Here is a 27,386-nt window from a genome sequence, read left to right as displayed (position 1 = left end):
TGAACCCTCCAAACATTTGCCCTCTGTCTGACCTTGTTGGCACCTGCCCAAAACCTTTTGGAGATAGCTTGGTTAGAATTTACCCATATGGGAACTGGCTTTCTTTTTATTAAGCTCCTAAGGTCCAGAAATCGTTCCTGAACATAGGAGTTGAAGTTTAACACTCACGCAGGCTGAGAGCCGCATATCAGTGGTGATGCAGATAAGCCCTCCCAGAGGCATCTATGTGGGCCACTGCTGCCTCCATGATATCCTGAGGGACCACTTTGGCTTCAACCAAGCCTGATTTAAATGCTGCTTGACTGTGCGAAGGCAGCTCTGGGAGGAATTCAGCGATCTCTCTCCATAAGCTCTGGTTGGCAGTTGAGAGCATGGCATCCACATTAGCTGGTCTAAGGTGTAGACTGGCATTTAGGTAGACCTTTATGCCTAAAGCTTTGAGCGGCACATCCTCCTTTGCCAAGATGTGATAGTGCTAGAGGAAGTAGAAGCTTGTGGCTTTGAATACATTGATGCTGCTGCTATTACAGAGAAGTGGGGCTGAGGGTGAGCGGACAAAAGTAAGGCGTCACCCTCCGCTCTCCTATATTTTGCATCGAGTCTTTTGTTTGTATGTTGTGTAGTATGAGGCTTGGGCCAGCCCGGTTTGGCCAATACCTCAACATTCTTCTGTAGAAGTATACCTGACCTGGTGGAAGCTCAGTGTCAAGACCTCAGCCCGTACCCCTGCCTCAGGTTGCTGCTGGGGCTGTGGGATACCCAGGTATACAGCTAACCCTGCCAGCCTGTCGTGGAAAGCACGTGCGGACGTTGACGTCTCCGTCATCCACCCAGACGTTGACGTCTCTGTCATCCACCTCTGTATCCGCTCTCCCCCGATCACTTCCCTGGGGCTCCATCCCTGCCTTGGGATCCACAGTATGATCTGTGTTCACCCCTTCTGGGGTACGAGGGAGGGGCCTCTGGCACCTCTAGTGGGACTGGTTCGGCCTTCGGGGGAAGCTGCTGAGGCTCCTGTACTGGAGGCGGTGGAATCGGGGCATAGGGAGGCCGAGCTTGTCCCCGGGGCCTGTGATACTGGAGCTGGCGGCGGAGGAGACATCTCCTTAATGAGACCTTTTAGAATCCCAGCCATCAATTGGGACTTCATGAGGCTCATTAATTTCTTGAAGAACTGCTCTTCATGCCGGGGGAGCGCAATCTGGTGCCTCTGGCAGCATGGCCCTAGCCCTGCCGGACCCTTGTCTGGCCGGTGTGAAGCTTGCCTCTGTGTAGCATACCGATAATGATGGTACAGGGTAAGTCGTGCACCACGTCATCTGAGGGGTGTGCATGGGTGTCCACTCAACCCCCCCTTGGCATGAAGGGCACACTGCCATGCGTGGTTCAGGTTGGGGCCGAAGAGCCTCGTGCCGCAGCACCATTTTGTCCCCTAGAGCCACCAGCTTTTGCTAAGCAGGAAAGAGTGGGACCTCTGGGTCTGACGACTAACCTGCACAAGTAGGCACTGGTTTGCCTTAGAGTGGAGGCTCCGTACTAGTCTGCCCCTCAGGTGGGGACATGGGAGGCTCGTCGCCCTCAGGCTTGCGCCCGGTAGTGCTAATGCATACAGGCACCCCTTCGGTCCTAGACCCGGTCTTAGAGCAATGCCCACTGGATTGTTCCAGGTACCAGAACCTTGCCACCCGCCAGCTCACGGCCCAGCAGGATCCTTAGACCCCCCCAATCCCCCTTGGTCCAAAGACTGGCAGCTCACGGAACCTCAGGACCCTGACTGGTGCTAGGATCTCTAGGATTCCTTACCTGCAACTTGGGCTCTTCCCTGGAAAGGAATAGCCATTGGGGGCACTTTCTTGTATAAAGTACTTACCATAGGCTTGGACCTCCTATGTATGTATTATTTTATCTTCTCTGGCCGTGATCTTGAGAAAAGCTCCCTCCGCATGGCAAGACAATTTTTTTTAAATGCGCGTGGGGTGAGAGCTTTGCATGCAGAACACCCTTCCCAGACCAGATCTTCACCGAGGCAGCGGAGGCAGAGCATGTGTGGATCCAATGCCAGGAACGACCCGTCACAGGAAGGGCACAGGCTGAAGCCCGCCTTGATCGACGTGCCATGGAGGCGAGGCACTGGAGGCCCGTTAAAACTGTAGAAAATAAATCAAGAAAGAAATGTGGAGAACTACACGTCCAAGGTAAAAGCAGGCACTTGGAATTACGAGGGAAAACGCCCCAACCACTAGCGAAGTGAAGTAGGTCTGCTTCCTTCGCTGCAGAAAAGAGAACTGATGTGAGGCGGGCATCTAAATTTATAGGAGAAAGGCTTTATGTGAAAATGGGTTCCGTTCCTATTCCTAGCCAAGGACGGCCATGCAGTATGGAGGAAAGGCGACGAGACGTAGAAGTATCATGTGCTACACATATTCATGAGATTAAAATTGCAATTACAAATATTTCCAGTATGACTGCATTGAGACAGGGTACTTTAAATGTGAAAGAAGACAAGTCGGTTGACTGAGCTATTAAAAGCTATTCAATTTAAAGCATTGTATAACACTAAGATAAATGTATACATGAAGAGAATGTGCGTTTTCTAGGGGTATTTTAGGCACATCGTCAAAGTACCTAAAAAACCATCAGGTAAAAATGTTATAAGGATACAAAGTACCTGAACTGCACTTCACTGTGTCCCACTACCAACAGTCATAGGGACATGTCAGTTTCCCCATAAAAATGAGTCAACTGGCAAGGGAAGTAATGTAGAAGCTTTACTGACCACACAAAATCAGGACATGGTTAAAAAAATAAGCAAAGAGACGGGGTTCCATAAGAAGAGACAAGGGAAAGGTACAAAAAGAAGATATCTCCACCCCGCCCCTCCCCCCCCCCCCCCATCAGTGGTAGCCTTTGAAATCTAGGTTACTGAAACTCTGGTCAGAGCCATACATTGTAATGAGGTGCAGCATATTTCAAAGAGTAAAATTGACTGAGTGGAACTGCCATTTCCATCAGATGGCGAATACTACTAGGGGAGTTTCTTTTAGATAACCTTGACATTGTTCCATAGGTTTTAGGTCTACTGGGAGAGGATATGTGAACACAAAACCCTCCCCTCCCCTCCCCCTCTTTTGACCTGGAAGTACGCACAAACACACATTTGTGTTATGTTATTAAATTTCTAAAGTGCACATTCGCCAGAATCATTTTGGCACCAATGGTCCGACTAAGGAGGGTCATACAGACCGAGCACCAAGAAAAGATAGTTTTAAAAGCATGCCTAAACAGAGATGATTTGCTGTAACTCACGTGGCAGGGCATTCCAAAGCTTGGCAGCTGCTACGGAGAACTTACAGACGCCAGTTCTGGCTAGCTTATAGCACAGAAGGACAAGAAGGTAGCCATCCTGCGAACAAAGAGCCCGAGTAGGTATATCCATCTGAAATTTAGCTGGGAGATATTCTGCTCCCTGACCATATACGGCACGATGGACAGATTTAAATTCAATGTGCTTCCTCAGCGGAAGCCAGTGAATATGCTACAAAATAGAAGGAACAAGTTACTTACCTGTAACTGTTGTTCTCCAGCATGGGTCTGGCATGGATTCACATGCTCATGAATATTCCCCGTCGTCAGGCTGGGAATCCTCGGTAAAGAAAAAACCAGTATCAGTTTCGTTTCTGATCTGTCTTTCGTAGTAATAACCAATCACTGGTCTCTGCGTCATACTGACCACAGCCAATGACTGCCCTCTACCTAAGCACCGCCTCTGGCAGCCATCTTCAGATTTGGAAGCACGTGAAGTGGCAGTATGACCAAGTGAAGAGCCGCAGAGGGGTAGGCGGGAGGGTTCGCATGTGAATCCATGCCAGACCCATGCTGGAGAACAACAGTTACAGGTAAGTAACTTGTTCCTTCTCCAGCATGGGGTCTGGCATGGATTCACATGCTCATGAATAAAGAATACATAGCAGTACACACATGCACAACCACGGGAGGTGGCAAAGGCTCAACATTAAGCATCACATCAACTCAACATTAAGCATCTTACCTCCTCACCAGGCTCACCTCAGGCGAACAGGTTGCGCAGCACTGCTTGGCCGACCCTGGACTCCTCCCTGGAATCCCGGTCGACGCAGTAGAATTTCGTGAAGGTGTGCGTCGACCTCCACGTAGCAGCCCTGCATATGTCCAGCAGGGGCACACCAGATAGGAACGCCGTGGTAGCTGCGATCGCTCTGGTGGAATGGGCTCTCGGACGGCCAGGCAGCGGTCGGTTTGCCAACCGGTGACAGTACATGATACAGCCGGAGAGTCATCTGGAGATGGAAGCCTTCGAGAGAGCCTTCCCCTGATTGACAGGTCCAAAGTTCACAAAGAGTTGTGACGTCTTCCGAAAACCTTTCGTGCGGTCCACGTAGAACTTCAGCGCTCTAGCTACATCCAGCGAGTGCAAAGTCCTCTCAGCCGGCGACGAAGGCGACGGGAAGAACACAGGTAACACCAAGGGTTCGTTGAGATGAAAGTCCGACGGTACCTTGGGCATGAAGGAGGGGTGCGTCCTGAGCACTACCCTCGTGTCGTGGAAAGTCAAGTACGGGGCCTTGCAGGAAAGGGCCTGGATCTCTCCCACTCGTCGTGCGGAGGTGATGGCCACGAGAAAAGCTGTTTTCCACGATAGAAACTTCAACGGGGCCGAGTGCAGAGGCTCGAACGGAGGTCCCATGAGTTTGGTCAGCACCACGTTGAGCTCCCACGCCGGGGCCGGAGCCTTCACCGGCGGGAACGATCTGAACAGTCCCTTCATGAACTCTTTCACCAGACGAAGAGACCACAAGGACGTCCGGCCCGTGGTTCTGGTGTATCGGGAGATCGCAGCAAGATGAATCTTGATGGACGCGTGTGCCAGACCAGCTTTGGCCAGCGTCAGCAGGTACGGCAGCACTTGGGGAGCCGTAATCCGTAGAGGGTTAATCTTCTGTGCGTGGCACCAGACAGAGAACCTCTTCCATTTGTGTCCGTAGCATTTAAGAGTCGAGGACGCCCTGGCCTTTGCAAGAACCTCTCTGCAATCGGCCGGTATGTCGTATCCTCCAAACTCTAGCGCTGCAGGAGCCAGGCCTGCAAGTTCAGCGACTTCGGGTCGTGGTGGAGGATGGCGCCTCCTTCCCTGGAGAGTAGATCCGCGTCCGCCGGCAGCTTGATTGGCGGGGACGCCGACAAGTCCAGAAGGTCCGGGAACCATATCTGCCTCGGCCACGCAGGTGCGACGAGGATCATCCTGCACCGTGACCTCTTGAGCTGGTTGACGAGCCGGATTAGCAGAGGCAAGGGAGGGAACGCGTAGAGGAACAGGCCCTCCCAGGGGAACGAGAAAGCATCGCCCATGCTCCTCGTCTGGGGAAACCTGCTGGCGAACCTCCGGCACTTGGTGTTCGTCGCCGTCGCGAACAGGTCGATCTGGGGTGTGCCCCACCGTCGGAAGAGGCGATCCACCAGATCCTGCCGTAGTTCCCACTCGTGGCACGAGCGCAGCTCCCTGCTGAGTGAGTCGGCGATGGTGTTTTTTATCCCTGCCAGATGAAACGGCACCAGAAGAATCCCTTGGGCGACGGCCCAATGCCACAGGTCCTGCGCCTCCTTGGACAGCGCTGGGGACCTGGTTCCGCCCTGTTTCCTGATGTAAAACATGGTGGTGGTGTTGTCGGTGAAGATCCTCACCACCTTGCCCTTGAGGGACGGAAGGAAGGACCTGAGGGCCCAAAACACTGCACGGAGCTCCAGGACGTTGATATGCAGGGACTTCTCCGTCGGGAGCCAGAGTCCTTGCGTGCAGATTTTCGGTGTGCGCTCCCCACCCTTCTAGGGAGGCATCCGTGGTCACAGTCACCTGGTGGGCTGGGGTCTGGAAGTCCATGCCCGCCGTCAGATGCGCGCGGGTGCCCCACCACCGTATCGCTCGTCGGAAACTCTCGTCGAGCTTGATCCTTTCCTCGAAGCTGCCCGTCGTCTGGATCCAGCGCGCATCCAGGAACTCTTGCAACGGGCGCATCCGGAGCCTGCACATGGGAATGAGGTAGATGCAGGAAGACATCATCCCGAGGAGGGACTTGATGGACCTCACCTTGGCCGCGTCGGCCACCAACATCCGTTGCACCTTGCCCAAGATGGTCCTGGTCCTCTCCTCCGACGGGGAGGCCAGAAGGGACACTGTCGAGCCTCGCTCCCAGAAACAGTGCGACTTGCGCGGGCACCAGGTGGGATTTGGCGTAGTTCACGGAGAATCCCAGGTCCGTGAGGAGTTGGACGGTCCTTGCCGTGTGGACCACGGCGAGCTCCCTCGTCTTGGCGCGGATGAGCCAGTCGTCCAGGTAGGGGTAGACGTGAATCCCCTCGCGGCGCAGCTGCGCCGCCACCGGTGCGAGGCACTTGGTGAAAACCCTGGGTGCCGACCGCAGTCCGAAGGGAAGGGCTTTGAACTGGTAATGACGCCCTTGGACCACGAATCTGAGGAATTTTCGGTGCCCCTTTAGGATGGGAATGTGGAAGTAGGCATCCTCCAAATCCAACGACGATAGGAAGTCTCCTTCCTCCAGCTGACCCAGGACGTGCTGGAGGGTGACCATCCGGAACTTCTGCGCCTTGATGAACTTGTTCAGGCGTCGCAGGTCCAGGATGGGGCGCCATCCTCCCGTCTTCTTCTTCACGAGGAAGTAACGCGAGTAGACTCCGGAGCCCCGAAGCCTCTTTGGGACGAGTTCGATGGCGCCCTCTGAGCATCGCCTTTACCTCCAGGAGAAGTTGAGGGACGTGAAGTTCTTTCCTGGCCACGGGGGGGACGCGCGGGCACCTTCTTTGAAACTCGAGCGCGTGGCCCCGGGCCAGGGCGTCCAGCACCCAACGGTCGGTGGAGATGGACTCCCACACGCTGACGAAGCCCGCCAGCCGGCCTCCCACCGGGGTGCTTCGGTGGGGGCCCGACCCCACGGCCGGTTCAATCCTGCTTGGACGCGGCCTTGCCGCCTTGGCCTCCTTGGCGACGACGGCGGGGTCCGCCAGACCTGCCTCGTCCTCTGTAGGCCTCTTGCGACGACGAGCGGGCCGCTTGACGGTAGGAAGCGAAACCGCCGCCGGAACCTTTGGAGGCGCCCTTGCCTCCGCCGCTCCGAAAGGGCGTCCGCCGTTGCTGCAGTACTCCAAGGGCCCGGGCCGTCTCAGTATCCGCCTTGATGGCCTGAAGGGAATCGTCCACTGTCTTCCCAAACAGGTTGTTCCCGTCGAAGGGCATGTCCAGGACCCTGGTCTGGACGTCCTGCCGAAAGTCCGTAGCCTTGAGCCATCCGCGACGTCGAAGGCAAACGCCGTTGCCCATCTGGCGGAACCCAGTGTCGGCGATGTCCGTCGCCACGGTGATGGCGTGGTCCGAGGCCACCTCACCTTCCTGCAGGATCTCAAGGGCCTCCGCCCTCTTGTCGTCCGGCAGAAAATCCAGCAGGGGAGCTATCTTGTACCAGAGTTCCCTGTCGTAGCGGGCCACGATAGCCAAGGCGTTGGCCGCTTTAATCGTCGTCGCCGCCGACGAGATGACTCTGCGTCCCATGGCATCCAATTTCTTTCCCTCGCCGTCCGGCGGGGAAGTCGACGTGGAGGCCGCACCCCCCCCCCGCTTTCTTCCTGGCTGCCGCGGAGACGACGGAGTCCGGGGTAGGCTGCGCCCGGAGGCATAGGGGGGCCGAGTCCGGGACCCGGTACTTTTTCTCGTACCGGTCTCTTTTCGCTGGCGTCGTGGAAGGGTTCTTGAGGAGGGAAAGGCCCTCATCCCAAATGTCGTCCAACAGAGGCACTGCGAGGACCGTGTTCCTCTTGGTCTCGCGCCGTTGGTAAAGGAAGCCTTCCTTTTTCTTCTCCTCAGGGCAGAGTTGGAAAAGCTCGGATGCCCTGGCGATCATTGAGTGGAACGATCCAATCTCGTCGGGCGGAGAAGCCCTGGTGGGAGGCGACGACGGAAAATCCTCGTCGTATGCCTCGTCGTCCGTACCCGTCGCTGCCGTGTCAGTCCCCGTATCATCCCCTCGGGTGGACGGGGAGGAGGGCTGGACGGGGCGCGACGGTTGAAAAGGAGGCGGTGGATGGATCCTTCTTTTCTTGGTAGGGGGAACACCAGAAGGTCCCGGTTCTGGATCCCCCGACGGGAGAGGTTCCTCCGTCGGTAACGGTAGTCTCGTCCTTATCTCGGAGCATAAGGACTGTATAGCCAACAAAATGGCCGCTGAGTTGTCTTGCGGCGCTGGCAGAGGGGAATCCGACGGGCGAGCAGGGGCCCCGTCGGTATCCTCGACGATGTCGTCGTCGTCACCTGCGTCGGGGCCCATTCCGACGGGCTGGTCTTGTTCCACGCCTAGGCCGTGGCTTAAGACCTCGATCAGTTCCTCTTCTGAGGTTGAGGCCGAATCTACGACGACGCCCTGCCCCCCCTTCTTCCCCACGGGGGTCCTATCGATGGGCACGAAAGAAGACTCCCTCCGAGGAGGCAGGGAGATTCTGGGCCCCGAGGCCGCCACCACTGGTGCAGCCTCCACAGGCTGGGCCAGGGCCGCCGCGACCGTTTCGATAGAGGGCTTGGTCGAATGGATCAAGGCCTTCACCACCTTAGGTGCGCTCACCGCCTTATCCTTGAGGGAGGGGGCACTGCCACGCTCCTCCTCTGCCTTAGAGCTCGACCGGGGTCTCTCCAGGAGCTTCGCCGGGTGCTCGGCCTTCCTCTTACCCGACCCAGAGCGTTGGCTCGTGGTTGATGGTGCCGGGGAGGGTGCGCCCTGCCTGGCGCCCGTAGAGCCCGACCGTTCGGCGCTCCCGGTGCCAGCGGACTCGCGGTGCTTGGCCTTATGTTGGGCCCCCGTCGCCGGGGCGCCCTCAAAGGTCTTAGAAGACCGCTCAGATTTCTTCTTCTTCTCGCCAGACGGGCTCTTACCCTCCAGCCAGCTGGCGAGACGTTGATGGCGGTCCTTCATGGTCCGTTCCGACATGTTGCCGCAAAACGCACAGTCCTTCTCCACGTGCGTCTTGTCCCCATGAAGGCAGTAAAGGCAGAAAGAGTGTTCGTCCTCCTTGAAGACGTTCTGCAGCTGGCATCCAGGGCAGGCCCTGAACAGCTTTCCGGGCGTCAAGCTTCCCTTCTCCTGGGCCATCTCCGAGACCGGGCCTGAGAAGCTTCTGGAGTCCTCCGAAGTGTAGCTCGACGAAATCTTCACCCTTGAGGGGCACAGATGAATCCGACACGGGTCCCCGTTGATCGGATGTAGGATCGGTGGAGCTTGAGGCTCTTTTGACCGAAAGAATCGAAGTTTTTGTGAAAAAGCGCGAAAAAATAGCACTAACGCTCGAGAGCAATAGCACGAGGATCCCAACACATGAACGTGCGGTAAAAATCTGAAGATGGCTGCCAGAGGCGGTGCTTAGGTAGAGGGCAGTCATTGGCTGTGGTCAGTATGACGCAGAGACCAGTGATTGGTTATTACTACGAAAGACAGATCAGAAACGAAACTGATACTGGTTTTTTCTTTACTGAGGATTCCCAGCCTGACGACGGGGAATATTCATGAGCATGTGAATCCATGCCAGACCCCATGCTGGAGAAGTGATATGCTTACCATAAGGGGACGTAGTGGCTACTCCAACCGCCAGATTTTAGTCGCTGCAGGCGTTGGGTTAAGTACAAGGGCTCTGCCAAATACAGCGAGTTGCAGTAGTCAAGCCAGCGCATAACCAGTAAAGTTACTATTGGAGCATTAAAGTGCTTAGTTAGAAAGGGCAGGACTTTTTGCAGTATTTTCAACTGGAGATATCCTCCCTGATAGGAGGCCCAAATTTGGCCTCCATAGAAAGTGAGAAAGACCGCTTTACTCCCAAATCCCTGACAACAGACAGTGGTGTAGGGAAAGATCCAAACTGACGACCAGAATGCTGGTGTCCACAGGGCGGTGGCAGATGGAGGGACAGCCACATGTATCTCCATTTTGTCCCCATTTAATCTAAGCCAATTTGAGCCCATCCACCACCCCACCGGCCTTCAGACAGCTCCTAAATTGAGAGAATTTATTTGTATAAAAGGAGATTAAACTGGATTAAATCTGTGCATCATCTGCATATGAGTAACAGTGGAAGCCGTGGGCGTGAATGAGTCTCGCCAATGGTTCCACGTATACATAGAAGAGAATGGGAGACAAAGCCGAGCCCCGAGGAACCCCACAAGACAAAGGGACAGAGACCGAGTGGAAAGGAAAAATAATTTGTGTCCTATCAAACAAAAAAGGAGGAGAACCAGCCCAGCACAGGGCTAAAGAAGCCAGCTTGGGCAAGGCGATCCAACAGGGTGGGGTGGTCCACTGTATCAAATGCTGCCAAAAGATCCAATAGGACTAGCGCCCCCAATCCACCCTGATCTTATAGCCGCACAAGGTCATCCAAAGCTGCAACTTAAATACTCTCTGTCCCCTGACATAGACTAAAGCCAGACTTAGTCTGAAAAGGCCTAAAAAGAATTGTAATCTTCCAGGAACTGGCTAAGTAAAGGAAGTCTCAAGAAGTTTCATAGGGAAAGAAAGAGAAATAGGGTGCAAATTGGCAGGGAACAAGGGGTCCAGAGAAGATTTTTAAGGAGACGGACCACCAGTGCCTATTTCAGTTCCATAGGAATCATACCTGAAGCACAAGATCCATTTACTGCCCGAGTAACCCAAGCCACAATCATAGGAAAGATTTCCTTCAATGGGACAGAGTCCAGAGGTGATGACGATTTGAGTTTCATGGCATCCCACAGGAAGTCTGACAGAAAAAAAATGGAAAAAAGACCAAGGGCGGGCAGAACTGGCCTGATTGGGAACATTTTCTGCAGGCACTGTGGCAGATAAACTTGCCCTGGATGTCCAATATTTTCTGGACAAAAAACAAAAGGAGGAAAGGGTGTCACAAAGAGCCTGCGAGGGGACTACAGTACAGGAGGAGTTGGCAGGGGAAGAAAGCGAGCGGACCAAGGAGAACAGTTCCTTACGTTGGTTTAAAACACTTGAAACCTTCTCCTGAAAGGCGCATTTGACTTTGCAGATGGAGCCATGCTATGTCAGGGAGGCAGAACGATCAGCCAATCATCAGGAAGATAACCCAGGCGCCATTTTTGTTCAGCCTGTCTGCACTCCAACTGCAGTGCCTTACGCTCATCAGTGAACCAGGGCTGTTTCCGGCATTTACACGTTTTTACCAGATGGATTGGAGTTAGCTCCTGCGCACATGAGGCTGCTCGCAAGAGCATAGATAAGTCAGTTGTCTGGCCAGTACCACATACTTGTATGCTATATGATGTATGATGCTCCTTTGTATATTCCTGTACAGTTCATTTTTGTGTATTTCTTGTACCCATGCACCTTGTAACTAAGTTGAACATATCCTTATCCTTTGCGCCCTGATGCCCCTGGGTCTGGCGCGCACTATAAATAAACAAACATGCAAGAAAACAATGGTTTTCTTAGTAGGTGAGTGATTCAACATCATTCGTAAGTCAAAAAACTGTTAAAGAATGCTCAGACACGAGATGCAAAAAGGGCCACCCAACTATGCCCAACTCACCCTAAGGAAGAACACCCTGTCCTTAACGGGGGTGCCTGTACCTAGGTGGGCGTGTGTTGTAACGACTATCTAATAGTGATAGAGAGGAGAGGACAAGCCCTAACCTTCTATACTAGTGACATCCGCCCAGTTGAGGGGAAATAACATACAACGAAAATATGATAGGCAATTCCAGATAAGGCTTAACAGCAGTCTACAGGACTGAGGATTATATTCCGTAGCTGCCTAGGCTGAGTCTTAACAACCTGAAAGTAGGTCAACTGGTTATATTTCGTACTGTCAACTTTAATCTTGCCCTTGGGTCACATTAATAGGAAAGACAATAAGTTCAAAAATCGAACGGCCTAAGGACAATGCAGGTAAAAAGCAGCCGAATGGCTGGGGGTCTAAAAAGAGGCTCTTATAAAACCTGCTCACTCTGTCCATATGAGTGTGCAAATGAGTGATTTGTATAACAATATCTCTTTCCTCTTATTGGAGATATTTATGGGTCATGAGCCCTCATGACCATAGGGGTCGACCGGTTTCAATGGCGCACATTGATTGAGCCATCTTCTTCAGGACCGTAATTGTAGAACCCAAACAAATGAGTAAATTCAGAGTGGCTGAACTCAATGATCCAGAGTCTCCTGTTCGGGAGACAAAAAGGGGAGGGGAGGTGTAGAGAAACAACAAAGAATTATGAGGTTGTAGGCACATACTACTAGCTTATGGGGCAGTGGGGAGCATCCTGCATCAATATGGAGGAAAAGAACAATCCAAATAAATTGGTAGGTGTAACATGAGAATAACTGATTCCTGCTCACCAGTGCAATAACACTCAATCGTCAAAGGAGGTGCGGGATGGTGGGATAGGTGGGTCACGGGGTGAGCTAGGGACCCAATACCAGGTGGAGGCATGCTCAATCTCAAATACGGAAGCTGTGCGATGCCTGTGTGGGGGATTTCAGTTACCTCTAAGCGGAGGCGCTGGAAGGAGGGGAGCCGCTCTTGTCGAGTTCAGTCAGTGCAATGACTGTAACAAGAAACATTTATGAGCAGAAGTCAACTATGATCAATGAATCAAGGACTAGAAATTGCAGGCTAGGCGGTCCCCCACTGAATACCTGATTATGCTTTACTCCGAAAGGCTCAGTGGATGTCAGCTGCTGTACACCGGTGTACAGCTCAAGAAAGTCTTCCTGTGAAAAAGTCCAACTCCTTTAGAAACCAGGCGAAAGCGCGGTCACACTCGCCTCAGTCTGGCACCAGTGGGCGTCAACGCAACGTGCAGGGAGGGAGCTGTGTCAGAGTGTAACTGCACATGATGCGCCCAATCGCCTCCTGAAACCTGCAGGGAGCGCGATCAGGCTGCTCATTCAAGTCAAAGGCATCCCGTGTGCTAGAAAGGGAGAGTATGTGCTTCGTAAAGAACACCAAACTGCAGTAGCCTCAGAAGGGGTGGTGTAAGCAGTGCACAAAACATGATCCTGGGCTGGTGGGGGGCGCAGGGGCTGGCCCCAGGTGGGTGTGTCCAAAAAGGACAGCTGGCATACAGGGGAGCGGAGGGGGCTCCAAAACGGGATGAACCTAGTGGGAACAGGCCCACAAGCTACAAGGGAATGCAATGTGACGAGAATATGCCAGGCAGGGTATGGGGGGGGGGTAGGAGAGTGGCCCAGTGGAGACAGGCACACATGCCACAGGGAAAAACAATGTGACACGAATATGGCAGGCAGGAGGAAAAACAGTTCAGTGCCAGTGCTAAGGGCCCTTGGATGGAAGGGGGCAATGTAGGAACCTATGAGAGCACCGTTAGGTCATGCCACTGGATGTTTTCGTTGAGGCCTTGGGAACAGCATTTGAGTATAAAAATCCACATCTGTTCACGCCTGAATAGGATGTTATGAAAGTTTCCCCCTCTTACAGGTGGGTCAATTTGCTCTATAATGGTCCATTTGAAATTCTCTGCAGTATGTCCTTCGGCTGCAAAATGTGATACTAGAGGAGCAGTAAGCTTGTTGGTTTGTATGCAGGATCGGTGTTCGATCATGTGTGCGGACTGGCCTGCTGGTCATGCCCATGTATGTTAGATTGTAGGGGCATGTGATCATATAGATAACTCCCTTAGAGTTGCAATTGGTGAATGTATTTTGCCTCCAAGGGGTCTGCCACCCTATGTCTATCTCAGTGGTCCTAGAGGTCTGGATGCACAGGGAGTAGTTGCCACATGGGGCATGTCCCTTGGCGGGTGCTGTGTTCCAAATGGTGTGTTGGTCGGATGAACCTATGGGTGTAGTGTGCGTCAAGGTTTTAACTATTTTGTCTCTCAGGTTAAGTCGTCTTTTGAGTGAAAACCGCGGGACTGGTATATTGCTGTTTCCTGTGTTCAAAATGGGCCACAATCTCTTGACTTCCCTTTTTATTTTGTTTAAAAGCGGCGAATAGCTGAAGACTGCTGTAAAACCTGTGTGGTTAACCCATTTGGCATGTTGTTGTAAAGTAACTGACCTTGGAATATTTCTGGCTCTTTTGTAGGTGTCTTTGATGATCTTGTTGGAGTATCCCCTTGCTGTCAGTTGGTTTTGGAATGTTTTAGATTGTGAAGTGTATACAGATGTTTGTGTGCACAGTCTCCGATACCTTAGGAACTGCCCGAATGGGAGATTATCTTTGAGTGCTTTGGGATGGTAGCTGGAGTAGCAAAGCAGGGAATTTCTATCACTGGTTTTTTTATAGACACATGAAACCAGGTGCCCTTTGGCGGCCGAAATGTCCAGATCGAGAAAGTGGGTTCTGTGCTCATCTCTGTCCAGGGTGAACTTAAGATGCACATTCAGTGAGTTAAGCCAAACATGAAACGGGGGTAATTCCTGTTCTGACCCTTTGAAGATCACAACGATGTCATCTATGTATCGTCGCCACACGGTCAATTGGGCAAGGTATGGGTTGGTACCAGGATAGATGTGTTCAAAAAGGTCAACGTAGAGGTTGGCGAGGCTGGGGGCAAAGGTTGCCCCCATTGCCATCGCTGAGATTTGTTGACAGAAGGTATTTTCGAAAAGGAAGTAGTTTCTAGTCAGTGCTATTTCAGCTAGTTGGTGTATGAAGTCAGGTGGTACTCCATGTAGCTCAATGCCCGAGTGCAATAGACCCCTGAGCATCTCCAGTGTCTCCTGGTGGGGTATACGGGTATAGAGCGACTGTGTCAATAGTCACCAACCATTCTTCTTCCAGATTGTATTGGAGTGTGTCCAATAGAAAAAGCATGTTGGTGGAATCTTTTACATAACTGGCCATTTTCGGGATCTGATCCTTGATAAAGAAAGCTACGAACTGGGATAAGGGTTCCAGAACTGAACAGATACTAGACACAATGGGGCGCCCTGGTGGTGGGACGATGCCCTTGTGGATCTTGTGTAAGGCATACAAAGCCGAGATACGTGGGTGAGGCAGGGATAAAAAGGAAGCATCGCGGGTAACAATATATCCCTCGGCCTCAGCCTCATGGATGATTGGGGCTATGAGATACTGGAGAGACGATGTGGGGCCTCTAGGAAGTATGTGGTAGCTGTCGTCGCAAAGGAGGTTCTTGACCATAGTAATATAGATGGTGTCCATGATGACAATAGCCCCACCCTTATCAGCCGGATTTATGGTGACGGCTGAGTTGTTGGCTAAATCCTTCAAAGCTAAGAGTTGGGGTTTAGTGCAATTATTGTTGATAAATGGGATACTGGTTTTGAATTCTGTAATTTTCTTGAGCAGAGCTTGCTCGAAAGTGACTTATTCTACAGTGTTGGTACAAAGAGGAGGAAAAAAAACTGATGGAGGATGAAGGCCCGTCACATCCCTGTCTTCGTATGTCTGGTTGGCGAAATACTCTTTCAGTCTTATTTTACGCATGAGTTGCGTACATTCGACCCGTTTTTGAAAGGGGTCGTACCAAGCTGCGGGGATGAATGATAGTCCTTTTTGTAGGATCTCTTGTTCGGCCCTGGTCAGGGGGTGCTCAGATTGATTGACAATCAATGAGGGAGGAGTGATGGTATTGCTCCTTGTCCTCGGCTGCGTGTGACCACTGTCGGTTGTGGGTGGTTATGCCATCGTGAGCGGTTCTGTCCTCTCCCATGCTGGCCTAAAAAAGGGACTGCAGGGGGGGGGGGGTACCTTGATTAGTGCCACTAAATTGCACGCGTCTCTTCTGCCAATTGTTGTTTGCCCGAGCTGTTACTGGAATTACTACTAGAGTTATTCCAGGATCGGTTGGAGCTGCCCCGTTGTAAATTCTGAAATCGAAGTTGGGCGGCGTCGCGCCTAGCTTGTCTGGCCTCTTCGGTAATCGTCAGTCCAGTAGACTGCTGTTAAGCCTTATCTGGAATTGCCTATCATATTTTTGTTGTATGTTGTTTGCCCTCAACTGGACGGATGTCACTAGTATAGAAGGTTAGGTCTAGTCCTCTCCTCTATCACTATTAGATAGGCGTTACAACACACACCCACCTAGGGAAAGGCACCCCCGTTAAGGACAGGGTGTTCTTCCTTAGGGTGAGTTACGCATAGTTGGGTGGCCCTTTTTGCATCTCTTGTCTGAGCATTCTTTAACATCGTTTTTTGACTTACAAATGATGCATCACTCATCTAAGAAAACCGTGGTTTTCGTGTTACCACATGTATCTAGTTAACGGTTAATAGGACCACAACGGCTTGGCCGTGTCCACTAGCTTACCCTGTTTGTTGAAAACAGTACCACATGCAGCCATAAGCTGCACAGCCATATCATCCTTACTTACCAGACGCCAACTAAATTTGGGAACCTCCAATAAGGTGGATACTGGGTGGACTACCTGTGCTCCAATAGTAAAAGGCACTACATAGTGGGCTGACTAGGTGATGGGGATTTTAGGCTGTCTGTTCCTAATAGTGAATGCGTTAAAATTAACAGCACACATTGTATAGAGTCAGGGACAGTCGCTTGACCTAGCCCTCTTAGATAGGCGTTGCACCATCCGCCGTCTAGGGAAAGGCACCCCCGCTAGGGCTAGAATGTTCTTCCCGAGGGCCAGAACAGTTCATCTCGTGTTTTCCTTTGCGACTACCCCTCCCCAAGTAGCTCCATCCACGTGTTCTGACTTTTTTCTCCCAAAGAACCTTCCTTTTGTGTACCAGCATTGTCTCTTACGGTTAGGGAAAGCAACAGCACTTTCGGCTTTTATTAGCCCAACAAACCCTGTTATCTCCTGCAATTTAATTGCTCAGGATGGCCCAGAGCCAGCCTATCAATATTTGGCTCGATAGCTGCCAGTCTATTCAGAATCCCCACAGACCATACAACATAGATGAGAGCACCAGAGGTCAGCCCTTTTGTCCATTAAGACCCGCGCCCATTGCTTCCCTTCTCAGGCAAGCTCTAGCACAACATGGACACCCTGCAGCCACAATGTTATGCATATGACAACCAGAGACCCATGTGGCACAGTGGCAATAGCCAAATGAGAATGTTCCTGCTTTGTCAGCATGGCACAGATTTCATGAAAGAGGAGCTCACTGCTAAAATAACTTTGCATTCACACATTCATTAATAAAAGTGCAAATACATTGTTTTAGAGATACACAGTAGACCTGACTGAATATTTGATAACAGTAGAAAAAATGCTTGAGAGGACAGAAATACTTTAAAGTAAACCAGATAAGAGTATTATTCCATTTTAAACAGTAACTGAAGACGATACTACTGAAAGACCCACCAATAGGGAAACAAAAACCTTTATGAAAAAATGTAATATGAACATTAAATACAAACCTGTCAGTTTGATGTGGCCCTCTTCGTCAAGTAATATACTAAAAGAAAAAGAAAATATATATTTTTTAGGAAGAGAAGGTACATAGTGAGTATTCTTTTAACATTAGGCTAATGTGGGAAGGTTTGGTGAATAATTTACAAGCTCAAGATCCACCAGCAAAGTACAACATCCTGGGGGCTCCAACCTTCCTACAAGTAAGGGAACAACTGGCATCCATATACAGCACCTGAGCCCATTATTCCCCAGCTACCAGAAGGTACTCTGCTTCCATATATTCATTTCACCACAACTGCACCAGTACTCCTTTCCGATTAGAAACCCCAAAATCCAAAAGCGTCTCTTTACCTATGATAAATCAGGGAAGCACACCAATGTGCTGGTAATGCTTTTGATGGGCGAACCAAGAACCCTAAAAAGCAAAAGCCTGCTTGCTCTTTCAAACTAAAATACTGTTTGAAGTCCCAGTTGCCCATAATCAAATTCACAAGCATCCCTTGGAAGTACTACTGGCAGATTTTGTACTGTCCCCACACAAAGACAATGAGTAGATGAGACAAGCAGCTAACAGCCAGGATATGGGGCGCAAAAATCCTCCTGTCTCAAATAGATGCCCACCCTCACTTAAATGCCTCTTAATACCAGATCGCTCATTAGGCATGCGGCAGAGGTTGGATATTATATAGTGGTTGAACACCTTGACCTATGCACCCTCACCGAGACATGGCTGCATGCTGAAGCCGTTCCATCGCTGCTTCTAGACGTACCTGTGGGTTACAATACCCTCAGGGAACATGGGCACAGTGGAAAAGGGGGTGGAGTGGCACTTATTAGGAATAATCTTTCTGGCAGACAGGTAAACAATATGGATTTGCCCAATTGTGAAACAATAGTAGTCAAAGACGAACTGAATTCCAATACCACACTCAAGCTTTGAATTCTGTATCGTCCCCCCTCGCCTATGCAAGAATTTACCATGAACCTAAGTGAATTAATCTCTGCCACACTCAACCCAAATCTCAAGTGGTTCTGGTTGGAGATTTTAACATGGGTTTTAAGGATGAAACTGACTCCCTGGCTCAAGCAGCAAAGAAAGCACTTAAAAACCTTGATTTCTTACAATACATTCTGAAGCCCACACACTCGCGTGGCAGAATTCTAGACTGGGTAGTGGCGCATGGAATCAAACCTGATAAGATCGAAGTTCAACCCTGCCCCTGGTCTGATCACAACTTCATAAAATTTGAACTGCCACGGTCACTGCTAAAAAGAGTCTCACAACCACAGGAGAAAGTCCTATGTCGTAATCTACATAAATGTACCCCTGAGGCATTAGCTCCTCTTTTTGCTCGCTACCTGAATAACTTTGCTCAGTGCAACTCTGTATCGGACCTCTTCAGAGTTTATAACAAGATAGGTGAAGCAGTTGATACTCTAGGTCCCCTGAAATTCAGGCCTGGTAAAACCTTGCACTCCAAAAGAAGGTACTCATCCAAAATACAAATACAAAACTTGAAACTCAAGAAAATCAAAACGTTTCTGAAATGGCAAAAATCACTTTGACATTGACAATGCTAAGTATATCCTCGAAGCTAAAGAACACAAAGAGGCAAGATGTGAAGCAAAAACATGTTTCTATAAACAAAGGATCAGTGACGCTGCCCAGATACAAAGCAACTATTTAAGATCCTTAAAGAAGTTGAAGATCCTTGCCCCAGCACCTCCACAATCACTAAAGATTCAGCCTGGTGTACCCAAATTAAAAATGCTAGGACTCATAAGATAACTGCAATCAAAGAAGACATTAAATCCAGGTGTACTCACATATCCCCTCTTCCATAGTCAGTCGATGACAATTCCAAGTTAGCCGCACCAAAACCCTTAACCTTCTCGGAGTTATCTCCTATCCAAGTTAAAGCCTACCAGCTGTAAGGGTGACCCATGTCCTGCTAAAACGGTTAAAGCCTGTGCCCAACTACTGGCCCCACTAATCACAAAATTTGTGAATTCCTCATTTTACCTCTTAATTGCCAAGGACGAGGTATCTCATCATTGACATTACTTCCGTAGTGCCAAGGACGAGAAAGCTTGTCCTTTTTGGCAATCTGTTTTGTGCGATCCCTGCAAAGCAAAGCAGGGATCGCACAAAACTTAAATCCAACCCACGGGCTATGTGAGGGGGAGGTTCCTCCTCACGACACGGGGGTTGCATTTCTTTTAGTTTCACGTCGGCGTGCGTAATGCACGCCGACAACGAACTGAAAGCAATATTCACTGTGGCAGCCATTTCGGGCTGCTGCGGTGAAAATGAAAGTTGAGTCTCCACCTTTCACCCCTCAATCTGAACGACTATTGTGCCGTTAAGATCGAGGGAGGTATCATCGTAAAGGGGAGACTCTCCCCTTTCCGATGACACCTTTTTTTGAACTATTGCTGGGCGCTAATCGAGCAAGGAGCGCTCGATCCACGCCCAACAATGCCACTAGACCACCAGGGATACATTTGTGATGTGGTGGGACCAGGGATCCATTTGTGATGTGGTGGGGGGCTTACAGTAAGCAGCCCTCCCCCCCGCCTCTAAAGCATGGGGCCATAAGTATTGGGCACCCTGGGGGCAGATGGGTGTCCATCTGCCCCCAGGGAAAAATAAAAAAATAAAAATATGAAGATTTGGGTGGGGGTCTACGGGGGTCCACTAGACCACCAGGATTGTTTGTGCCTTCAAAGGGGGGGGTGAATGGGGGCACATCATGTAGCCCTCCCTGGGGGCAGATTTCTGCCCTTAGGAAGGGGTAAATGAAATGCTGCCCTCATCCATGTAGGGGGAGGGAAGAGGCCACCATTGGCACAGGCCCCTCCACCCCCCCCCCCCCCCAAGCCTGGGGCAGTATGTTTTGCCCCCCTGGAGGCAGATGAGTACACATGCCCATCTGCCCCTTGGGAAGGGGCAAAACAAAAAAAGTAACAAATATATATATAAAAAGATTTGGGTGGGGAAGGGCCAGAGGGTGTACCTCATGTATGTGGGATATATGGGATATATTGACCCACTCAGCATTGCCTCACATCACTAAGCTGCATTTGCGTGAGAAAAAGCAACCTGGCTGCGCTGGCTCCTGTGCGCACCAGGACCTTAAAACTGCGTTTTGTCAGCAACAAAAGATGGCTGCACCATCCTGCCTAACACACTTCAGGCAAGATGGAACAAGGGGATACACTCAAAAAGTATGCTAGGGTGTTTTGAGACATACATGGAATCAAGTGGAAAGGCAGCACTGCTTGGCTGCAAAAGCCAAAAATCCCCTTCAAAATGAAACATTTCACCCTTTAAAAATGCTGTTTTGACGCCAATTCCATCTGTTCATTCTGAAACCACTGATTAAAAAGGCACCGTCATGCCCAGGATATTTCACTGTGCTTCACCAAAACCAGGCATAATTCCTGAGTGACAGGCCCAGTCAAATAAACTCAGAGAAATCAATAAGCCACTTAACTTTCACTCGCACGGGAACACGCGTTTATTTCTTGCCAAAAAGTATCCAGGCTCAGCAGTTCAAAGAGACTAACTCTGAGCCAGGTCAAGTGTAAATGTATCTATACATTAGATAAAACTCCTGCGTTCAAGGAAATGACTACAGCTGCAAAGACAGTATGGGCATCTGAGGGAGTTGCCAAACCGAATTTAAACAAATAAATGCTAGCAGTTTAACACATGTGGAAAAATGGGCTTTGCTGACTGAAGACAAAAAACTGGCCTGTTTAGAAGCCTGCTTACTTAACAATGCAAAGGGATTGTGTTAGTAGTGATAATACACACATTGGCCATCTTCTTTCACAGGTTTTAATTCAGGACCCAAAATAAGAAATTAAGAGTTTAAAACACATGGGCTGGATTTGCAAATTCTCAGAAAAACCAGCCATTCCATTTGCCAGCCATGAAACTTCCCCAAGGAGGGGAGATCCACCATAAATCCAAGACACAAATGATAATTGCCAGCTTAAAAAACTTTGAATGGGCCAAGACAAAGAAAGTTCACATGCTCGTCAGACATTAGTCTGTTCTCCAGGCTGGGATAATAGAAGTCCTGGGACACTAGCCTGAAGTGTAAGGGGCAAAAAAACCTTCAATTAAGATGAGAAACGCCTACCTTGTCTTGAAGGAAATGACAGTTGGCAGCAGTTGAAGTTAAAGAAAAAAAAAGTGACCTAACAAAGGAACTGCCTTTCGCTGCCAAAGACTATTTTATAAAGAAACTTTAAAGACTGTTTATCTCTGCAGCAAGAATTAGTAAAAATGTAAAATGTTTGCAGTTTCAAATATAATTGTATGGGCTTTCTTTTAAAACTTTGTAGAACTCATTGCTGCATGGGGAACACAAGTTACAAAATCTGACAGGTTACAAGGAAAGTATTAATGTTGCAAACATAACATTTTGTACATACATCCCTGGGGATAATGTGCATCTGTGTATCAAGATACGGAATTTTAGGACAAATCTTTCATGTGTAGAATTACCAAAATGTATCAGAAAGGTGAAACAAGGTCCCATAGACTCGAGGATTGGACTGATCTGTGCAGCACATATGTAACCTGTCTGTATAATTTGCCAAGAGATTGCTCTTGTATAAATGTATGTTTTTGCAAAAATCAGATTTTCAGTAAAATAAATGTGGGAGTTTTTGGACATTGGAAAACTCACCTCATAAACCTGATATCATTCCCTTGGAAATCCAACCATCTGAGAGCGAGGCGGAGACTAGCACCCTTGTCCAATCCCTTTGTTAGGGGTGTGTTTAGTGAAGCCTGTCCCAGTCATATACTTGGATAATGTCACTAGGCATTATAAATAAGGGTCCCTGACAAGACTCTAGAACACACACTCTTCCGGATTTGCTGCTCTGCGTTCCTGTTTCATCGTCCAGACTCCAGACCCCAACTACAAGGCCAAGCATTGCTGATCATATTCCAGGGTCCACTGCAAAACCCAGGCATTGCTGATCCTGCTCCAGCAAGGCCTCAAAATCCGAAAAACACTAAAATTCCCAAATAACCAAAGGGAAAAACTGTGGTACCTTTGGCATCCTGATCCAGCTTGACTTGCTCCCACTCACTGCATACTGTCGCCATCCTGCTACCCTGATGACCTATATTTTCCAGTGACCAGAATTGCTACCTGGTAACCCAGTCCTTGCACAGCTGACCCCGTTCTGTTGATTTTGTCCGGCTGTCCTTTGTTAGACCAGATCCTTGTGGTGACCAGGCGCCGACTGTCCAGAATCCAAAAACTAAAAAGTGGACAGAGTATCAATAGCCACCCCACCTAAACCCATAGCCCATCATGTCTTTGTTCTCATCCCCACTCTCTAAGCCACCCTATCCTGATACCTTGTTCAAATTGTCACAATCATTCTTGCCACCCCTGCCATTGATTTCTAGTGCTAGTGCCATATCTTTAGTAATTCTGCCTTGTGTAAATCCTAAGCCATTATTCCTATTTCGAGTGATCGGACTGGTTCCACCAGGATGGCCGCTGGGGAGCTAGGGTTGAATTTGCGAATTAACCCTGGAGCTTACTGTGTCTCTTTGGTGGTCTAGCCTGAATGCTCTAGTATAGAGTAAAACTGTTCTTGTCAAAACTGATTTCCTTTCCTTTTTCACCGCTCTATTTTACTCAAAACACACCTCACTCAACTTACCAGCTAGAGACCTAATTTCACTTCCATATTTTAGCTATGATCTATAGCTACACCCCATTTCACCCGTTTTTATTAAAAACCGTTTGGGTAATTTCATGCGGTAATTGCAAAGTTTGCAAAGTTTCCAGCGGGTCAATTGCTGCAACATGTTTTAAAACCCTGCCAATCATTTTCGAACTGTATGCTCTTGTTAATCCATTGCTTGTGATAGTACCTGTACATTGTTGCGGTAGTGAGGAATATTTGTTTCAAGGTTTTTGCACACATTCATTATTCTATACATCCATTTCCGAGTGTCATTTTTAGCATTGCCAGGGTTTCAAATCAGTTTTTCTCTCTTGTTTGGGGAGGGAAGGTCGGATTTCAATTCCGGTTTCCATTGGTCATTCCTCATTACCTGCTACTTCTGTTTACCCACTCCGAATGGATTATTTGTGGGTTGAGGGAACCTTCCATGGGGATATTCTAACTCAAGAACTATCTTACCTAAAATCAAAAAGTGCTCCTATTCCCTGGTGTTTTGTAGATGTGTCAATAGAAGGTTAAACTAGTGCATTGCTTACATTCCTATTGTTATCAACCCATTGGTGATTGCTGCCCCATATTAAAAATGGTATGATTTATTTTAATTTTCAAATAAATAAATCTGATATTTTACCAACCAGCCTGATTCATGGTCCATTGTGACCCGGGGTATTTGAAAAGTAGGTGTGATATGAATGGTGTACCATCTCAAAATTGAATAAAATCTAAAAACATAAGCATTTCAGTTGTGCGCTGCATACTGGGTCGAGAATAAGGTGTGCGTCGCCGGATTGAAATCCTTAACATGTAACCCACCATGGGGGCAGATGGGCACACTAATGTGCCCATCTGCCCATAGGAAAGAGGCAAAAGAAAAACAAACAATGATAACTTGTTTTGGGTGGGTGTGAGGGGCACTAAACCACCATGGATGTTTTTAGTGGAAAGGGGGGTGGTCCTCTCCCCCCACCCCAAATGGATGGGGGGGCATCTCATGTAGCCCTCCCGGGGGTGCAGATTTCTAGCACAATCGGCCCCTAGGAAGGAGTACATGAGATGCCCCCCATCCATTTGGGGGGAGGGGCACCAGAAAACATTGGAATGGCCCCACAATGCATGGGGCAGTATGTTTTGCCCACCCTGGGGGCAGATGGGCTCACTAATGTGCCCATCTGCCCCTAAAAAAGGGGCAAAACAAAAATAAAAAAATTATAACTTTATAACTTGTTTTGGCTGGGTGAGGGGGGGTGCACTAAACCACCATGGATGTTTTTAGTGGAAAAGGGGGGGGGTTCTTTTCGGAAATGCATGGGGTTCCCCCTTTTCCTTGGTGGCTTCGACATGTTTAGTGTGTTTATATAGCGCTTTACACCAAAGCGCTTTACATTATAACAAGAATACAATAACAGTAGAAGCAATTACAAATATGAGTCAAACCAGTAATACAGCAACTAGAACAATTTGCCAGTGAAGATAAATGAGAGAAGGGGTAGAGAGGGGAAGGGAGTGGAGAACAGGAAGTGAGACGAGCTGAAGGTGAGAGAGGAGGAGAGAGGATTTAAGAGGAAACGAGGCAGGGGGAGAGATGTAAGATGAGGATAAAAAAAGGGGGGAGGGGACGGTGGAGGCGGATCAGTATCAGGGAGGGGAGTGGAGTAGAGATTTTAAGGAGACACGAAAGGAGGAATAGGTGGGGATGGAATGGAGAGAGATGGGAAGGGAGTTCCAGTGGAGGGGGGCAAGGAGCGAAAACGAGGAGGCGGCACATGGGGACGCGGGAACAAAGAGAAGGAAGAGATCTGCAGATCGGAGGGAACGGGAGAGAGTGTAGAATGAGATGAGAGGAGAGATGGATGAGCGATCATGAATGGGAATGAAAGCAAAGCCAGCCAAGATGTGAGCGAGGAGGAGATGGAGTTGTGAGGAGAGAGAAGACAGAGGGTACGAATGGCAGAGGGATTTGAGGGGGGTAAGATGAGAAGCAGGGTGTTCAAAGAGAGAAGACCAGTAGAAAAGGCGAGAGAAGAAAAGAGAGGAGATGAAGTTTAGTGGCGTGGAAGGTGAGAGAGGAGCGTACTTTGCGAATATTGAAAAGGTGGTAGCGACATGCGCAGCCCATCCTAGGGACATCCTAGGCCCAAATCTGTAGGTTGTCCACGTGAGTAAAATCTGCTCCGCCGAAAGGCTTGGGGTAGCCAGTGGGTTAGCCTTTTCCCTTCGCGCCCAGGTAGGTGCACTGACACATGTGAGGTACCGTTTTCATCAGGACACCTGTGGGAGCGCGGGAAGGTAGGCCATGTGTTGTTGGCGGCATGTTTCAGTGGGGGAGTAGTGTGAAATGTGCGAAAATTGTGTTTTTTGCACCACAATCCAGACTTTGCATGGGGTTGTGGGTAATAAATTATGGGCCGATTCGCGCAAGTCAGACCTCTGGATTCCCACGGGTGTCCTCTTTTCAGAAACGCATGGGGTTCCCAGTTTTCCTTGGTGGCTTCAACACCATAGGCCCAAATGTGTAGGTTGTCCACATGAGCAGAATTTCTGAAAATCTGCTGACGAAAGACTTGGTGTTACCCGTATTTTAGCCTTTTCCGTTTGCGCCCAGGTAGGTGCACCCACACATTTGAGGTACTGTTTTCATCGGGACACCTGTGGGAAGGTACGACATTTGTTGTGTTTGTGTGCTTTTCATAACGTTTTGACCCATTTGCTGCTGCCCTTTGGCACACAACCCTTTCATTTCCCAAATGTGACCTACAGTCGCTGCTTTAGGCACTATACACTTTTGTAACCTGCACAAGTCACTTATCCTTCAAAAGATCTGCCTGTGCTCTTTCAAAAAAATGTATGCTTGCCCTTCCTTACAAAAGGTGTGTGATTTCCAAACTAAAAGAGTTGGGGGAATGTAGCAGAGCATTGTCTTTCTCAAAATTCACAGAAGCCATTGCCTTACCGGGCCAACCATGTCCACCACATACCTTTTTTTTCTGTCATTTCCCCGATTTTTCCCCAAACTATGGAATTTTTCCCTACATAGTTGTTGACTGACCTGCGCAAATCGCCCCTTCCTAAACAGGGCATTGTGTCTACTTTTCAGAAATGTAGCCTTTGTGTCCTCCCAATCAGCTTTCCTACCCTTTTCTTCCATTCCGTCCACGCATGTCCTATTGGAAAAACAGGCCAAATCTCCTATCTCTCACAAAACAGTTGGTAACCATATCAAAACATTTTTTTGGTTTGTACTCAACCGGTTCTTGAAAGCCTGGAAAATTGGGAATTCACCAAAGCAAACCATTTGTTCCTAGCACTTACAGTGTTCTCCCTTTTTGGTTATTTTCTCTCATCCCCCTACAGCAAACTAGGATTCCTTGGTGGCGTTACGATCGCCTACATGTGGTGAAAAAAGGGGCCAAATTTGGCAGAGATCTCAAAAAGGTACAAGGCAATGAATGGCGACATACCAAAATCACAGAAAAAGGCCTTGGCACTGGGGGAAACACATGGCAGTTGAGGGGTTAAGGATATGCTAGTGCCTAATGATATGAAGCTGTCATTGACCTCTCCTCTCCTTAAGAAGCCATCTCTAGATCCTTGATGAGTAAGTACCACCCTACCACCAATTCCCCCCCTTTCTTCGGAAAGTGTTGGATAAAGTAGCTCACCAACATATTCAGGCCTTTCTAACAGAGCACTGCAATCTAGGCTATAAACAATCAGGTTTTCGGAGTGCACACAGCACAGAGTTCACCTTGCTGGACCTGAAAAACAACATCCTACACACTATGGATAAGGGCAAGACCTCGCAACTGATGCTGTTGGATTCGACACCTGTATTTGACCTGGTCGATCATTCTTGCCAGTAGGCTGCTTCTCTGAGGAAGCAGTAAAGTGGGTGGTCTCATTTTTATCAGGACTTTCGGCCAGGGTCTTCCATGGAGATGCCACATCAGAGGGCTCCATCCTACAATGTGGTGTGCCGCAAGAATCCTGCCTCTCTCCCACCGTGTTTAACTTATTTATGCTTACTCTATTTGACCTCTTGGACGCAGAGGGCACCTGCTACGCCAACTACGCTGATGATACCCAGTGTCTGTTTCCGCTTTCTGGCGACTACACGAAAGACTACAGTCATCAATGCTACTTACAAACTAATTCATCGCTTGATGGCAATAAATGGTTTAACCTTGAACAACTCCAAAATCAAGATTATAATTCTGGGCACTGGCCCTAAACTCCATCGCTTAGATCAGGCCTATGAACATGTCC

The 27,386-nt window shown here is 49.3% G+C and overlaps 1 protein-coding gene across 3 annotated transcripts in view; it reads right to left on the bottom strand.

The window, feature by feature from the left end:
- RPS6KA3 (ribosomal protein S6 kinase A3) overlaps positions 1-27,386 on the bottom strand; it is a 1,283,345-nt gene that overhangs the window by 757,019 nt on the left and 498,940 nt on the right. For all 3 annotated transcript variants that reach the window (XM_069637077.1, XM_069637076.1, XM_069637078.1), the window contains exon 8: positions 17,402-17,439. In XM_069637077.1, coding sequence (XP_069493178.1) covers positions 17,402-17,439 — 38 coding nt within the window. The remainder of the gene's footprint in view (positions 1-17,401; positions 17,440-27,386) is intronic.

This window comes from Ambystoma mexicanum, chromosome 7p (assembly GCF_040938575.1).
Source record: "Ambystoma mexicanum isolate Mex_15411 chromosome 7p, UKY_AmexF1_1, whole genome shotgun sequence".
Classification (NCBI taxonomy): Eukaryota; Metazoa; Chordata; class Amphibia; order Caudata; family Ambystomatidae; genus Ambystoma; species Ambystoma mexicanum.
This window is presented reverse-complemented; position numbering and strand designations above follow the sequence as displayed.